The sequence below is a fragment of the Eptatretus burgeri genome, chromosome 4, assembly GCF_056783735.1.
Source record: "Eptatretus burgeri isolate ZD-2024b chromosome 4, Ebu_testis_v1, whole genome shotgun sequence".
Classification (NCBI taxonomy): domain Eukaryota; kingdom Metazoa; phylum Chordata; class Myxini; order Myxiniformes; family Myxinidae; genus Eptatretus; species Eptatretus burgeri.
In genome coordinates this window covers 126335074-126351836 of record NC_140964.1, presented here as the reverse complement: position 1 = coordinate 126351836, position 16763 = coordinate 126335074, and the positions used below count along the sequence as shown (strand labels likewise).

At 42.4% G+C, this 16763-nt stretch overlaps 1 protein-coding gene across 5 annotated transcripts in view; it reads right to left on the bottom strand.

The window, feature by feature from the left end:
• Positions 1 to 16763, bottom strand: part of CDAN1 (codanin 1) — a 142406-nt gene that overhangs the window by 57034 nt on the left and 68609 nt on the right. For all 5 annotated transcript variants that reach the window (XR_015057814.1, XM_085879977.1, XM_085879975.1 and 2 more), the window contains 9 exons: positions 15369 to 15478; positions 13500 to 13589; positions 10897 to 10972; positions 10124 to 10392; positions 9846 to 9975; positions 7113 to 7283; positions 6718 to 6887; positions 6332 to 6410; positions 4658 to 4753 (listed from right to left, as the gene is read on the bottom strand). Coding sequence is in view for 4 of the 5 variants with exons in the window: in XM_085879977.1 (XP_085736103.1) it covers positions 4658 to 4753; positions 6332 to 6410; positions 6718 to 6887; positions 7113 to 7283; positions 9846 to 9975; positions 10124 to 10392; positions 10897 to 10972; positions 13500 to 13589; positions 15369 to 15478 (1191 nt within the window). In the remaining variant the exon portion in view is untranslated. The remainder of the gene's footprint in view (positions 1 to 4657; positions 4754 to 6331; positions 6411 to 6717; positions 6888 to 7112; positions 7284 to 9845; positions 9976 to 10123; positions 10393 to 10896; positions 10973 to 13499; positions 13590 to 15368; positions 15479 to 16763) is intronic.

Below are 16763 nucleotides of genomic sequence, written 5' to 3'. Positions count from 1 at the left end.
GAGCATTGTATCAATTGCTTCTGTATAGACGTGCACATCTCAGTGACCGAGCACTTCCCCCAGCCACAACATTTGGCAGAACCCTTATCAATGGAAAACTGGTCCCAATTCTCATGTCTAAGCCAGCCAAGCCAAACATAGACAAAACGGTGTCTTGCATGTGCAAATTATCCAAATGTCTGAAACGATGTTCATGCAAAAAGGCTGCTGTGCCTTGCTGAGTGACATGCATGTGCCTTGGTCAGAGAGGTTCATGTGGTGGAGTTGTTTCAGAGAGTGACTCTTCCTCTGAAGAGGATGTTTCATGTCACAATATTGTGTTAATCCATTTCTAATTTTATCTTCCTTAAAACCATGGCATGTAAAAGTATGTTCTTGTTCCTGACCCCATTGATAGTCAAGCATTTCTGAGTTACATAAATCTTTTGTTGTTTGACATATAACCTTGTCAATTGAAGGTAGGTTAAATCTACACCAATTGTGATATAGGAAATGAACTCCTCTTTAATATGAGGGGTCATTTGTGTATATAGGTTTAGTGGTTATGATTTTAGGACAATATGAATTACCCCTACCCCCATCCTACATCTTCGCTTTTGCCAACATTTTGTTATCAGAGGGGGCTCGCAAAAGTGTTGACTGTGTTGTTGCGCAAGAGTTTCACCATTGCCAACATTGGTTTTCATATACTCAAAGGGTGTCTCTTTATGAAAATCAACACAAAAATTTTATAGCAGACCGGGCAATTTTTTTTTAATTTTGATCGGTTGGCTCCCGGACTAGTAGTCTGGCATCCTCTCCCCAAGGCTCTGGGATAGCCCAGCATGTGGTTACCCATCGTTCTGGGCTTGTCAATGGAGGCAGGTCCCCTTAAGGACCGGGGTATTAGTTGTGCCACCGGACAACCAACCACAGCATATGTGGAACGTGATGTCATAACATTGAAAGCATGTTTAGGTCCCACATAACAATTAGTCTGCTGCAATTAATGGGCCCTTTATATTTTTTTGGATACACTGTCGAGGCTCATACGAGAACTAACACACAGAACGTACACAAGGGGAGCAGGAAACAGAGGGGCAGGAGGGGGAAGGAAAAAACAGTGTGGAATAGAGACATGAGGCGATCTGTGGAAGGGAGTGGGGATGGGGCAGGGTTCACGGGGTAAACAAGATGGACACGACAGGGACTTTTAGGAAGGAAAACAGGGAATTTGAAGGAGGTGGGTTTGGGGCGGATTAGTGGGGGTAGAAAAGATCATGGTTTTGGATGGGGGAAGACAAGAGATGGTGGTGAACAGCTATTTTGAAGACCTGGAGGGAAGAGTGGGATTGAAGAGACTGTGGGAGTTTGTTCCAAAGGTGGAGGAAAAAAAGAGTAATGAAAGAGTGAAGGTGAGCAGTGATTTGTGATTTTGGAAGTTTTACCAGAAGGTGGTTGCTGGCGGACCTTGAGCACCCTGCGGAAATATGGTGGGGGGGTCATGTCTCAGACAGAGCAGGGGGGCCAGGCCAGAGAGGAGACGGTAGAAGATAGAAAGACCACCGACCTGCCTGCGGTGAAGGCGATGTCACACCTTGACGATTTAGCCAGCAATGGCAACGCATAATTAATAAAACAAATTACCCCCGTGTGGGGGTGACTGCCATCTCAATAATGTTTTTTACTATCATAATCGATGAACCGTTGCCAGATATCTCCTAAAATGAAAGACGACATAGGTTTTGAAAATGGCGACTTTCACAACTTTCGTGACCTTGTGACCTTGACCGTGACCTCTAATTCGGGAAAAAATATGTCGTTGGGTATCACTCATCGACCTCTACCCACATACCAAATTTCATCAAGATCGGAAGTAAAAAGTTTTCTTTGTACCGGGAGATGTTTTTGACCATCTTCCAGGTTACGTGGCGGCCAAACGGGAAGGAAATTCAAAAATCTGTCTGGTTAGATACAAGATAATATTTTTTACGATCATAATCAATAAACAGTTGCCGAATATCTTGTAGAATGGCAGACAAGATAGGTTTTGAAAATGGCGATTTTTATAACTTACGTGACCTCGTGCCCTCGTCCCTGACCTTGAACCCGGACAAAAGTTATATCGTTGTGCAACACTCATCGACCTCTACCCACATACTAAGTTTCATCAAGATCGGAAAGAAAAATTGTTGATGGACGTTTGGTCCAGCTTTATTCGGTCATCTCAGTAGAGATGACCTAAAAATGTATGTAAAACGTTGGCGTACGCTGAAATTTTGATGTTTTTTTTTAAAGTTTTGGTCGTATTCATAACGTGTTGGTCGTATGCATATCATATTAGTAACGGGCACAGAACGTTTCGTTGTCTTTTGATAACTTATACCAACGAATGCTTAGCCTGTTGTCGGCGTTCACAACCTATGCCCAACGATAGTTTAACTTAGGCATAGTGCGCTGCACGTATTGCTGACGAACTCGTGGCGTAGCCTGTTAAAAACCTGCCGCACGCCGATTTAAATCATAACCACCTGAGAATTGGAAGTGTCAACCACGCAGTCACACCTTGACGATTTAGCCAGCGTATGCCGACCTATGAAAAATGTGTCTAAAACGCTGGCACAAGTCGAATACGGTATGGGTAAGTTGTGTTTACGTGAAGAGCACGCTGAAAAACGATGAAGTACGCTGTCATATTTCGTGGTACGTTTAGTACGTCGTGAAATTTCAAGCATTCTGAAAATTTTACGACGTACTCGCCGTATGGCTCACACGTTCCACTACGCTGGGAATAAGTTGTAGGCACGATATGCGATCGTCGACACAAGTTCCTTGTAAGTTACTCATAAGTCGAAACACGTCGAGGTAATGTTTAGCATACCCGAAACTTATTTTCTCCGTCAAGGCACATTTTCATTTTTACTCCTTGGCTCCGTGAAGGTACGTGCTGAAATATCTGAAGTTGTTGTTGTTTAATTTTTTTATTTTTTTTAGTCTATCGCGAATTTTAAAATATATTTGGACATTTGCTTTTAAGTTTAGACGTCGACGTGACAATATCCTTAAACAGAAAATATTCACAGAGGAGGAACTAAGAATAAGACATGAGCAAACTGAAGAAGCAATCGGACGTGACGTAACGGCACGTGATGAAATATCTGAAGTTATTGTTGTTGTTTTTTTTTTTTAAACGCTGCCAATACGCCATTATACGGTAGCTTTAAATTAGAAACACGTTCAGTAAGTTCTGTGGTCGTCCGGAAGACGTCAATCAAATACGTCTACATACGTCAATATGCGTTGGTGGTACGTTACACATAGGTTCAAAGCACGCTACTCATAGGTTAGAAATAAGTTTTGGATACGCTAAGCATTACCTCGACATGTGTCGACTTATGAGTAACTTACAAGTAACGTGCTTCGACGTGTGTCAACGATCGCATAACGTGCCTCGACGTGTGTCAACGATCATGTAACGTGCCTACATCACGTTACTCATAGGTTATAAATAAGTTTTGGGTACACTAATCATTACCTCGACGTGTTTCGACTTATGAGTAACTTACAAGTAACGTGTGTCGACGTGTGTCAACGATCGCATAACGTGCCTACAACTTATGGCCAGCATAGCGGAACGTGTGAGTCATACGCTGGCATACGTCGTAAAATTTCAAGCATGCTAAAATTTGAGGACAACCACAAAGTACAACGATGAAAGCCAGCGTACTACGACGTATGGCAGTGTTTTTCAGCGTGCTCTTAACGTATACAAACTTACCCATAACGTATTCGACGTGTGCCGGTGTTTTAGCCCAATTTTGCATACGTCAGGCATACGTTGGCTAAATCGTCAAGGTGTGACAGGGCCTTGAGAGAGCGAGAGACCCAAAGACTCAGCCTCATCACAGGAGATACCAAGTTTAGGCCAAGGATTCGAGGAAATGCTAACTTTGCATGATACGGAAAGAATGGCTGAAAAGGCTCTGTTGGTACTGAACAACCTGTCAAGTGGAAATTTGGATGAAAATGGACATAATATACCTTTTGCCCACTTGCACAACTCACCGGGCTTTGCTTGAGAATGCAGGTGAGTCGGGCAATTGGTAAGGGTGACGGGCAAGAGTGACCATGTGAACCAGCATGTGTACCGAGTGGAAGGGGTTAAAATGGGTAGAAATGAAATGTGTTGTGTGGAATAATGAATAACACATCTTGTGCTTTGTTTTTGTTTAGTGGAAGAATGCAGGCTATAGCATGCATGAACACACTTACCATATATGGCAGGAGTAGTGAAGAGTTGCACAGCAGCTGGGAAGGAGAATCATGTTGCAAGGTTTGTGGGTAGGGGAGTGTTGCGAGTGTCCACAGACCCGGTAACCTCTCAAGGAGAGAGCGTTTACAGCTGCGCCACGCTTTGCTCTTAGTTGTTCCAGGAAGGGGCTGGAGATGGAAATCCGCGAGGTTTGGTCGGCGCTTTGTGATCATATTGCCTCAAGTGTGGTCATTCGCAGGGTTAAAATCCGGCGTGTTCAGTTTCTGCTGTGGTTGCGTTTGTGGTTAAAGCGATTGATGTGGGGGCCGTGCACGTGACAGTATAAATGGCCACACGTACGTTTTTCTGTCCCATGCACATATCCCAAATCAGTACTCAGGTGCCACTCGTCATTTTTATACATACCAGAAAGTCTTGTCCATCTTCTCTTTTCCCATCCACTTGAGGAACGTTTTCTGTTGCAAAGTTGGAAAACACCAAGTCTGTGGGAAATCCTGGTAACTGCCAAAGGAAAATGGCACATGCAGGGATTATGTGGCTCCACACTATATCAGATGTAGGATGTATGTATATATATATATATATATATATATATATATATAAAAAACATTGGGACGGTTGGGATTACACATTTTTAAAGACGAAGAAGAAGGCACTACCAAGTAAAAGTAAAAAGCTCGATAGACTCTGCTAATTTGAGCAAAAAAGCGAGAGCAGACCCGGTCTCAGGCAACGTTTCACCAACTTCGCAGCAGACTTCATCAGGCACAATAGACCTGTTCTAGAAAGTGTTTACAGCTCCTTCTCTTTCTATTCTTCCTAAATGTACAACCGGATATGTTACAGATTTGCTCAAGGATAAATAAGTTCATGACATCGTCAATAAACACAATAGCCTCTGCACGTGTCTGGTTTATATTTCGATACGAATGTTCATTTCCGGTGGTGCTGGTGCTCGAGGTCAAATTGAGGAGTGCTTTTTAAATTTTATTTTGCCAAAAAGCAAAAACAAATGTCAAATCACATCATTGAAGGGGTGCTCTGCTCTTTTTTTTTTCTTTTTTTTTTACTTGCACGTGATCTGGTGTTGTAGGTGTGTGGGTGAGCACGTGTGTGCGCTTGTTGTTGTTGTTGTTGTTGTTGTTGTTGTTGTTGTATTTCCGAGGCACGGACACGGCTGGTTTTGTGTCCGGGTTGGGCACGATGAGGTGTTGGTTGTGCAAGTGTTGGGGTTCTCATTGCGTGTTGTGCACATGTGGATGTGGTGTTTGGGATTGAGTGGTGTTTATTGTTCACCTTATCCAGCCGTTTACACCATCCAGTTTTCACCATTATCATCAGAGATGTGTATTGTGTGGGTTTGTCCACCATCTCCCCAGTTAGACCACCCTCCCGGCTCTTCATGTGGAACGCTTCCAAAATCAACCCGTGTCATTTGTTAGATGTAGTGTCTGGGGCACGGGTCCCATCAAAGTCAAATTTATGGCCAGATTGTAGGCAATGACGTGCTATGGCTGACTGGGTCACCTTTCCAGGCCTAATTGCTCCGTCATGTTCATCTCGCTGTTGTTTCAAATTTCTTCCATACTCGATCGATTGATCATCTCCAGAGCGATTTTTATTTTTTAATGCAACAGTTCAATCTCATTCCTCCCTCCAGGCCTTTAAGACAGCTGTTCACCACCATCTCAGATCATCCCCCCCATTCAAAATCATGATCTTTTACGCCCCTGTTAACCCCCCCCTACTATATTTCCATTGTCTCCTTCCTGAGTGTTCGCTTCTCTGTCCATATTATCCACCCCTGCATTCTCTACTTCCCCTCATTGTTACCCATCTCGGTCTATTTTGTCCCTCGGCTCTGCTGTTGGCATTCCCCCTTCTCTTTCTGCTGTTCCTTTTGTTATGTTGAGTCCTGATCCATCCTGTGTTCTCGCTCTTCCACTCGGACGATGTACAAAAAAATTACAGCATTCAGAAATTCAATTTAACTTTTTCGATGCCAAAGCATGTTTGGTCCTCCGATGAGGAGACTTGAAACGTTCCTCAATCAGCATGACACTCACTGCAGAGTAGTACCTGAAAAAGCCATCCAAGTGTCGCGATGACAAATAGGTTGTTTACCTCACAGAGTAAGTCTGATTCCAGAGTCACTGTCCTGCAAAGCATGGTGTGTGAAGAGGTTAGATAGTAGAACATACATCATATTTCAATGTGGCACATAAAAGCAAGGTAATAAACCATCTGCAGATCATTTACACAAAGGAAGAATTTTTGGGAAGAGGGGGGAGGGTTAGCGGGGCAGAAAAAGAAATGGAAAACGACTGGTTACAGAAGAAAGAAAACTGGGAGATCAAGTGACGTGATTCGCAGAAAGGTGCAGGTGTTCACCATGTGTGTATGGTGGTTGTGCATGCATTATGCAAACGGATGCAGCAGCTGTCAATACAGCACGTCCAACCCACCTATAAATATGTAATAGGCTACATATAGCTGGGTAATAGCAGGGAAGACGATAGGCTGTAGGGTCTGCCATAGCTAAAAACTGAGTGATCCAGGGCAATGTTAGAACAAGTCGTTGCTGCGCAGCTGCCTTACACATAATGGCATGCACATCCAGCATGGCTGACCGTTCCTGCGTACGACAACCAGTCATAAATTGTATACATTTACACCAATCCCGCAAGCAAAGTGACAACGACAATAACAAGATAAGCTTTCTATTCTTCTTAAATGTACAACCGGATATGTTACAGATTTGCTCAAGGATTCGTTCAAGGCATCGTGAATAAACAGCTAAAAAGAGAAACCAGCCAGGCCAACAACACAATTTCTTCCAGGCAGATGGATGAGGACTTGCCTGATTGCAAACAGGAGATGAAACTTTTTCCCATTCCCCAAATTCATGCTGGAGCTTTAAACGAGGTACAGGGCTGGGGTTTGAGAGCTTTGGTTTCTGGTAAGGCAAGAAGGTCAGCAGGCCAAGGAATTTTGCAAGCAGTCGAGCAGATAAGAGTACAGCTGCAAATTTCTGCAAAGGGAAGAGCAAAAAACAGACACCAAAAAGAGCAATCAGATATTGCAGACCCTCACCAGGACTTGTTTTGTGTGGTCTATTTTGTGTGGTGGTTGTGGACTGGTGTGTTACGTAATTAATAACAGACATAACATGAACTGCCACTTTATAACTGCTGACAGTGATGACCGGGTACCAAGACGTCCCGCTTTGATGCAACGCCGCTTTGATCAGACACCTGACCCTGAACCAGTGACATTTTTTATGATTATTCAATTGAATTTAGAATGGGATTAAAATAAATTCAATTCAAATCAAATGGAAGACGAAATAGGTACAAGTCCTGCAATGGTGTATTCAGAAGGAACCCGAACAAACAAAAATAAAAGATGGTCATCAGGAGGAACCTGGATAGGATTTTTATTTCAGCTGCTACTCCTCCACCCTCAAACACATCCAGGAACAGCCAAGTGAGCCTTATTCAAAAATAAAAAAATTCCAAAAACCCAGATTAAAAAAATTAAATAATTCTGGTGCCAAACTACGTTTCCAATGAGGTTGAAATTTAAAACATGTATTTTCCATCACGACGAGATCATAATTGTGAAGTTTCACGTCGATTGATTCAGCAGTTCCAGAGAAAACATTTTATATTTTCTTAAATCCAAAATGGCTGCCAAACCACGTGACATCAATTATTCCTTTACAACCTTGTACACGCATGCCTTTGGGAACATTTCTGTGAAGTTTCCCCTCGATCTGTCTCACTGTTCTGGAGAAAAATATTTTTTTAAATATATTTTAGGGTAAATCCAATATGGCTGCCAAACCATGTGACCTATGACGTCAAATGTGTGAACCTTTTGTTCGTGAAGGATAGGTCGTCATATGCGTAAAGTTTTGCCTCGATATGTTCAGCCATTTCAGAGAAGATTTTTGAAGGTTTTTTTTTTTTTAACAATATGGCTGCCCAATCATGTAACCGATGACGTCATCAAAACTTAATGTGGACCATTTTATCCCGAGACGACCCTCAAAAATTTTCATACTGATTTTTGAGGGTCGTCTAGGGATAAAATGGTCCACATTTCATACTGATGTCGCGTTCCACATATGCAATTATGACGCAATTACAAAGGCACCTATGATGTCATCTATCTATAATTCCAGCAATGTGTGTGTGTGTGTGTGTGTGTGTGTGTGTGTGTGTGTGTGTGTGTGTGTGTGTGTGTGTGTGTGTGTGTGTGTGTGTGTCCGCTGTTTCTCGACAACCACTGCTCCGATCTAATTGAAACTTGCCAGGTATATTGCTGGGGACCTGAGTATGTGCCTTTTCAAGGTTTGATATTAATCGGACAAGTGCTTCCCAAGTTATGGCCATTTATTTTCCAAACAATGACAGAACACGTTGCTGCGGCCATTTATTTACCAAACCAATGACAGGACAGGTTGCTGCGTCGGCATGGCCGATGGGGAAAGGGCGCCTTAGTTACCAATGACAGAACACATTGCTGCGGCCATTTATTTACCAAACCAATGACAGGACACGTTGCTGCGTAGGCGTGGCCGATGGGGAAAGGGCGCCTCAGTTACCAATGACAGGACACGTTGCTGCGGCCATTTATTTACCAAACCAATGACAGGACACGTTGCTGCGTAGGCGTGGCCGGTGGGGAAAGGGCGCCTGAGTTACCAATGACAGGACACGTTGCTGCGGCCATTTATTTCCCAAACCAATGACAGGACATGTTGCTGCGTAGGCGTGGCCGATGGGGAAAGGGCGCCTTAGTTACAGTGGCGTAGGAGTGGCAATGGTCAATGGCAGCGAATGTCATGGCAAGCAAAGACAGGGAGGTAAACTTGATTTTAATTTGGATTTTAATTAACTGTGTGTGTGTAAGTATCACAGCAGTTGTTACTTCAATGAACGATAATTTAATTAGTGGAATGCATGTGAACATTCCGTATGGGCACGCACTACTTCCGGATAGTGATGACTTACTGTATTCTAATAATTTCTCGATTTCTTATGCGCATTTATAGATAAACACAATGCCCCAATCCAGTCATCGATTACGAGAGCGAAGGAACAGCCTGTGTGGTTGTTGTTTCTGGCACGTGGTTTGAAAGTTTTTTTGGGGGGTTTTTTTGCACGTACGGGCACGCACGTACGGGCACGTACTAGTTAAAAAAATCACTCATTCCCCATGAGGAATACCTGCTATGTGCCAACTTTCAATTATTTTCCTTCGTGCAGTTTCAGAGATACAGAGGTCTAAATCTTTTTCCATTTTTCTAACATGGCTGCCACACCACGTGACCTATGATGTCATAATTATCATTAAAACATTCTACATGAGTAGTTGCACCAATGGTGAAAATTTCGTCTCAATCTGACAAGCGGTTGCGGAGAAAAACACGAAAGTTCTGTGTGGACAAACAAGCAGACAGAGACAGACAGCCAAACCCAAATGCAATATCCTCTTCCTTCGGTGAGGGTAACAAAAACAAAACATGCCGAGTGATAGCAAGATCAATACAAGACTTTCCTGTTTCAACTAAACACTCCGCTCTCACCTGCTGGCTCGCTCGACCATGACCATCATTTTCAACTCCCAGTCCATCGTCGTCATTAGCAAAACACATTCCATCGAGTTTCAAAAGTTGCTCCTTTAGTCGATCGCAGAGGTGTTGGCTCAGCTGCCAGCTGAATGGAAACACACAAGGAATGTCAGAGAATCATTACACAGAACTGTGCAACAAACAGTATTTGAGACAGAGCACAGCAAAAAAAAAAAAATAAAAAAAAAAAAAAAAAAAAAAAATCGACGGGTTGTCTTTGTGGGAATCTTTACCTACTTGCAGAGATGAGGAAGTCATGGAAAAAGATTTGATGATCAGAAAATGTAGGCGGAGCATTTGGACCAGGTGCAGAAGGTGTTGTAAGTCTTTTCTGTAGATGCCACAGCTTTCCTGGATTATCCATTCCCAGGGATGAGAGCGGGCAAGCCTGAGAATAGCTTGTACCACCGTGATGCTCACCCTTCGTTCCTTTACGACCCCTGTCGTTGGACAAAGCATGCTCTCTACTTCCAGCCTTGTCCACATATCCATGTTTGCACACCTGGAGACAAAACGATTCCTTTAGTGAAGTGCACACAGATTTCCATTTCTTGCAGTAACGCTTAATCAGATTCCCACAAATCCTTTCTTCAGCCGCATTTCAAGGCTACCAGGATAGTTGAGAGGTAATGTGGTCAAGTCTGGGTTCAATGCCTCAGTTGATGATGAAACTGTCATCCTAATGCTTCGCAGGGAAGGCATTGCATGATTGGGTGTGCCACTTTTCGGAGGAACATTGGATGCATTTTGAAAGGAGTAGGCCATTGTGTGTTGGTGCACTGGCCAAATTCTACATTTTTTTTCTTCTGATCTACAGGGTTGTGATTGTCTGGTCAGGGAGATGCTGGAGCAACATTTTAAAAGTTTATAAAAACATCCACCACTACCCATTCCACTGCTCCAGGATCACATAAACCATTTTGCTGCCACCTGTCCACCCACTAAACTTATCATAAGGTTTTAAACGTCGATGTGATTGGCATGTGCAATGTGAAGGTATTCATACCCGCAAAAGTTGTGCAAGGAAAAACCGTGAGAAATGGCTATGAGCATCGACGTGGGTGAGCTGCAGCATCATTGTCCTGAACACCAGACACCAGCAATGGACAAACTTGTGATGACAACAGACAGTAGTATCTCATGATGAGGTGTTGCATAACAAGGACAGGTAAGAAAATGGGCATCAATGTGAGTGTTAAAACCTGTTAAATGGAAGAGGGTGGAAAAGCGTCTCCCCTCGATGTTTCACTCATTAAACGATGCAAAGCATGAATGTTTTACAGTGAAACCAATGGCAGTATCACCCTTGCAATATACACAGTGCCTTCAGAAAGTATTCACACCCCTCGACTTTTGTCACATTTTGTTGTGTTACAGCATGAACTTAAATGGATTAAATTTAAATTTTTGTTACTGATCTACACAAAATATCGCAGAATGATGAAGTGAAAACATGTTTTTGGAAATCCTTTTACAAATTAATTAAAAATGAAGAACTGAAATGTCATGCATCAATAAGTATTCAACCCCTTTGCTTTGACACTCCAAATTGAGCTCAGGTGCATCCAATTTCCTTTTATCATCTTTGAGGGGTCTCCAAAACTTGATTGGAGTGCACCTGTGGCCAATTCAATCAATTGGACATGATCGAGAAAGAAACACATCTTTCTATAGAAGGTCCCACAGTTGACAGTGCAAGTCAGAGCAGAAACTCCACCATGAAGTCCAAGGACCTGTCCGTAGAACTCCGAGATAGAATTGTGAGGAGACATAGATCTGGAGAAGGGTATAAAACAATTTCTAGAGTGTTCAAAGTTTCCAAGAGCACAGTCAGCTCCATCACTAGGAAATGGAAATAATATGGAACAACCGAGACTCTTCCTAGAGCTGGCTATCTGACCAAACTGAGCAACCGGACAAGAAGGACCTTGGTCAGGGAGGTGACCAAGAACCCAATGACCACTCTGACAGAACTACAGAGAGAGTTAGTTCCTTGGCTGAGATGGAAGAACATTCTGGAAGGGCAACAATCTCTGCAACACTTCACAAATCTCGGCTTTATGGGAGAGTGGACAGACAGAAGCCACTCCTAAGAAAAAGGCACATAACAGCACTCATGGAGTTTGTAAATTGGCATGTAAAAGACTCCGAGAGTACGAGGCAAAATATTCTGTGGTCCGATGAGATGAAAATTGAACTCTTTGGCCTGAATGCAAAGCGCGACGTCTGGCAGAAACCGAGCACAGCTCATCACCCGTCTAACACAATCCCAACCGTGAAACATGGTGGTGGCAGCATCGTGCTATGGAAATGCTTTTCAGCAGCAGGAACTGGGAGACTTGTAAGCATAGAGATAACAATGAATGGAGCCAAATACAGGCAAATCCTTGAGAACCTGCTTCAGAGTGCAAAAGACTTGAGACTACGGCGAAGATTTATGTTCCAACAGGACAACGACACCAAGCATACAGCCAAAGGAACACTGGAATGGCTTCAGAACAACAATGTGAAAGTCCTTGAATGGCCCAGACAAAGTCCAGACTTGAATCCCATTGAGAATCTGTGGAAAGACTTGAAGATACCTGTTCACCGACACTCCCCATCAAACTTGACAGAGCTTGAGCAAATCTGCAAGGAAGAACGGGAGAAAATCCCCAAATCCAGATGTGCAAAGCTGATACAGACATGTCCAAGAAGACTCGAAGCTGTCATCACTGCCAAAGGCACTTCTACAGTGTTGACTCAGGGGGTTGAATACTTATTCACACAAGACATTTCAGCTTTTCATTCTTAATTAATTTGTAAAAAAGATCTGGAAACATGTTTTCACTTTATCATAACGTGGTATATTTTGTGTAGCTCGGTGACAAAAATTTAATTTACTCAATTTTAAACTCAGGCTGTAACACAACAAAATGTGACAAAAGTCAAGGGGTGTGAATACTTCCTGAAGGCACAATATACAGCAAACTATCTTGAAAGATCGAGTTTATGTTCTCTTCAGGTCAAAAATCGTGGCATTGTTGTGTACATGATTTGGAAACAGCTGCTTAAAGGTCCAAAGACACAGAAAATCATGTTGGGTTTAATTAATAGATGTGGCTTCACTCAACACTTAATCGTTGTTCTTTTCTTGAATAAATATCTTGGAAGGAAGAATTTAATGTTATTTGGTGCCCTTTTATGCTTGATTGTCCCCATCCCCCAAACAACAATTGATTGGTCCTGCCCCTCCCATGACGTCATCTCGACCTCGGGTTCATGCTTGTACGGTCTGACAGCACCTTCTACACAATTATTTTGACTATTGTCATAATCTGGGGATGCTTGATCAGAAAATTAATCGTCAAATTCACTTTGCGGCCATTATCCATTGCGTGCTGACAATTTTCCTTTCGATTACGTCTTGGCAGTTTACCTGGAATTTTTAGGGGTGGTACCCGACAGATTTGCTTTTCAAACTGCAACACATCAAAAAGTATTAGAAGTTAAAAATGACGTTAAGTTCTTTGTTTATCACTTAAAAAAAATCTATATAAGCACATCAAAAAAAAAAAAATGATGTACCTGTGGACCTTTAAAGTGTATGTGCGCATGTGGAAGACTCACCTTACTCGGAGTCCCATGTTTTGCTCAAAATCCCAACTGGGCTTGGTGTGATTATCTTCCCACTCACGAATTAGGATGAATAATTGATCCCTGCAAATAATCCATAAGTCACAACATCATACACTGTCGTGCAAAAAATGTTATGCATCAATAACATTAAAATGCAATGCATAACAAACCAAGTGACATCACATAAACACGAGATATCTGCGATTATAAAGTGATCACCAAGGGAAAGCCTCTTGTGACTTACCCTTGGCTCACGGTCCAATGATGGCCTTTTTTTTGGACTGTCATATGACCTTTATCTTCAACATTTAGGGAAAGAGTGTAAATTACAAAAGTGTGTCCCCATCTATATGCCTGGTGTTGGCTTAATAGTTAGGATGGAGGGCTTGGGATCATAGGATCCTGAGTTGAAATCCCCCTCGGCTGTTGAATTAATACGAGGTGCGGTTGACTCTGCGGGTCATCCTTCCGAGGTCGGCAAAATGAGTGCCAGCATGCTGGTATCCTTTTGTCAGAGTGGTGAACCGTCCAGGATTGTGCCCAATAGCCAAGGAGACTGCTTAGGCAGCACCAACGCTCTGCACAGAGTATGGTCCCAATGGATGGATGGATGTCCTCATCTATAATCAATCCATAAAACTCAGCATCATGAATATCAGAGGAAAATTATTTAAGTTATGATAAAAAAATAGGTGTTTTTTGATAAGGTCAATCCCAAAAAAGTAGGTCAAGGACACCAATCAAGTATCAGGTGCACAACTCCAGTGCAGATCCGCTATTATGATGCAAGAACATCTTGGAAGGCCAAGCGATCTTTAAGAGGCTGCATTGACAAAATTGAATGATTATTAAAAAAAAAAAAAGTGTTTTTTTTTCAGACTGCCATTTGATCTTGCCCTTCACTCTGGATGCGCAAGATGTAAATTAAGTGTAAATGCGCCTTACTCGAGGCTATCGAGAGAGTACAATTTTGTACCGATCAGACAAACCTTAGACGAATTATGGTGAAAATTTTTTAAATGTCTATTATGTTATGATTTTAACTTTAATTAGGGTTATGACTTCAAAAATTAGGTCAAGGTTTAAAAGAAAAAAAAACCTGTCAACCTCACATACTTTATAGTCACATTACTGATGCAAAATTTCATTCTGAAAGTCTCAGCTGGCTCTGAAATGCAGCTCAGGAATTCAGAGTGCAGGAAGAAAAGAAAAACAAACAAATCCCCCCTAAATAGTGGTTTAGTATTCCTACGGGTCAAAGAAACTCTTAGGTACCATTAAAATTGGGGGCGCCAATTGTAGAAACAAACCCAATAGCTACAAGCCTTTCCTTATCGGTCTATCCTATCTGGGGAATCTTAATAATCAAGGTGTTGGGATTGTCTGGAAAGAATTTTCAAAAATAAATAGATCTATACAACAAAAGTATAGTGTTTATATATTTATTTATTATTATTGTTGAATATAGCATGAGCTCCAGCAGCCATGAGCAGCTAATAAGTAAAGCAATGCTACTACATTTATCTCTTGCATCACCCATTTTAACAACGAGCAAAGAACCCATCCTTATGGGCAGGTTAATCCCCCCAGAATTACGGACAGGTTCATTCTCTCAGAATTAGGGAGGGGTTAATTCTCCCACAATTGGTATATTTTAGTTTGACTTGTAATACCCAATCCCACCAGGAGAGGTGCAATGCCACATATTTACAGAGAGAATTGGGTGAATTTTCCCCACCCCCCCCCACGCCCCCCCCCCCCCCCCCCACGCCCCCACCCCGGAGTCCTCTCATTAACTTTGAAAAGCTGCAGCAGAAAAATGTGGAATTTTGTAGTGATGACATGAGAAACACTCTCTACCTCTGCTTCTTGAAGGTCTGAAACGTGCGATTGGTTGCAAAGGTGGCACGATTGTCCGTTTCAAGTTGGAAGGGCAGTGATGAATTTGCCGTGCGAGGACAGCAAGGAGTCTAGCAAAAACACGAGCAGCACTTGCGTCAATCAGAAGGTGCATGGAGGAACAGAATAAAATGTAAAGATTTAAGCTGAGCAATAAAAAAAGTGACTCAAACAGAGACACAGGACATAGAAAAATAAATTTGATTCAATCCTGATGCCGATTTCTAAGGCATCATCAGCTTTATTTATTTATTTATTTTTAAAAGCTTTATTACAAAGATAAATATGTCTTTTCTACAAGAGAGATACTTGTGTGTGCATGTGTGTGAGTGTGAGTGTGTGTCACCATTTTTCTCAGATGTGGCCAAATGGATCTTCGTCAAAATTTCAGAGGTTCGTCAGTGAGCGTAAGGGATGTTTTAGGACAAAAAAAGAAAAGAAAAGTCCTTCTGTTACAGTTTGAAGATGTCCTTGACGAAAGGCGAGCGCGTTGAAGTGATACTGCCGAGTGGACGCGATGGCTGGTCAGATCGACGGAGAGCAGAGCACTTCAACGCATATCATCCCGGAAGAGCTGCAGTCTCCCATTGCACAGTGGGGAAGCTGGTTCAATAATTCAAGGAAACAGGCAGTGTGTTGGACAAACTCTGTTCTGGACGACCGTCCGTATCCGACGAGGTGAAGGAAACTGTCATAGCGAAGGTCATAGCCAGCCCGAAGAACATGTCATGTAATGTCAAGAAACCATTTAAAATGTATATTCGCCTACGTTTCCAGATTTTACGGCCACCCTGTGTGGGGGAAGTGGTTTCGGCCCCCACATAAAACAAACAAACAAAAAAAATCTGATTTCTCAAAAATGCCAGCAGGGTTAGAACAGGATCGGGCAACGCCGGGTAGTCATATTAGTATTAAATTAAATAAAACTACGACTCGTCAAAAACTTTGACGACAACGAAAACACATAGCGAGCATGCACCGACGACGAGTTAAATTTTCTTGAATATCAACACCGGATCTGGCAGGAAAGGAAGACAAACGGTGCATGCATTTTTTTTATAATAGCTTTGTTCATTTACTTTAAGTTGCTGTTACAAGATAATGTAATTAATGAATTCCCAAACTTTTCACAATTAACATTGCCATTATTTATTTATTTTCCTCACAATCTCATTGTGCTCGGCTGTTGCAGTGTGTGTGTGTGTGTGTGTGTGTGTGTGTGTGTGTGTGTGTGTGTGTGTGTGTGTGTGTGTGTGTGTGTGTGTGTGTGTGTGTGCGTGTGCGTGTGTGTGTGTGTGTGTGTGTGTGTGTGTGTGTGTGTGTGTGTGTTTACTCTTGGCGTGATGTTGATGGGAT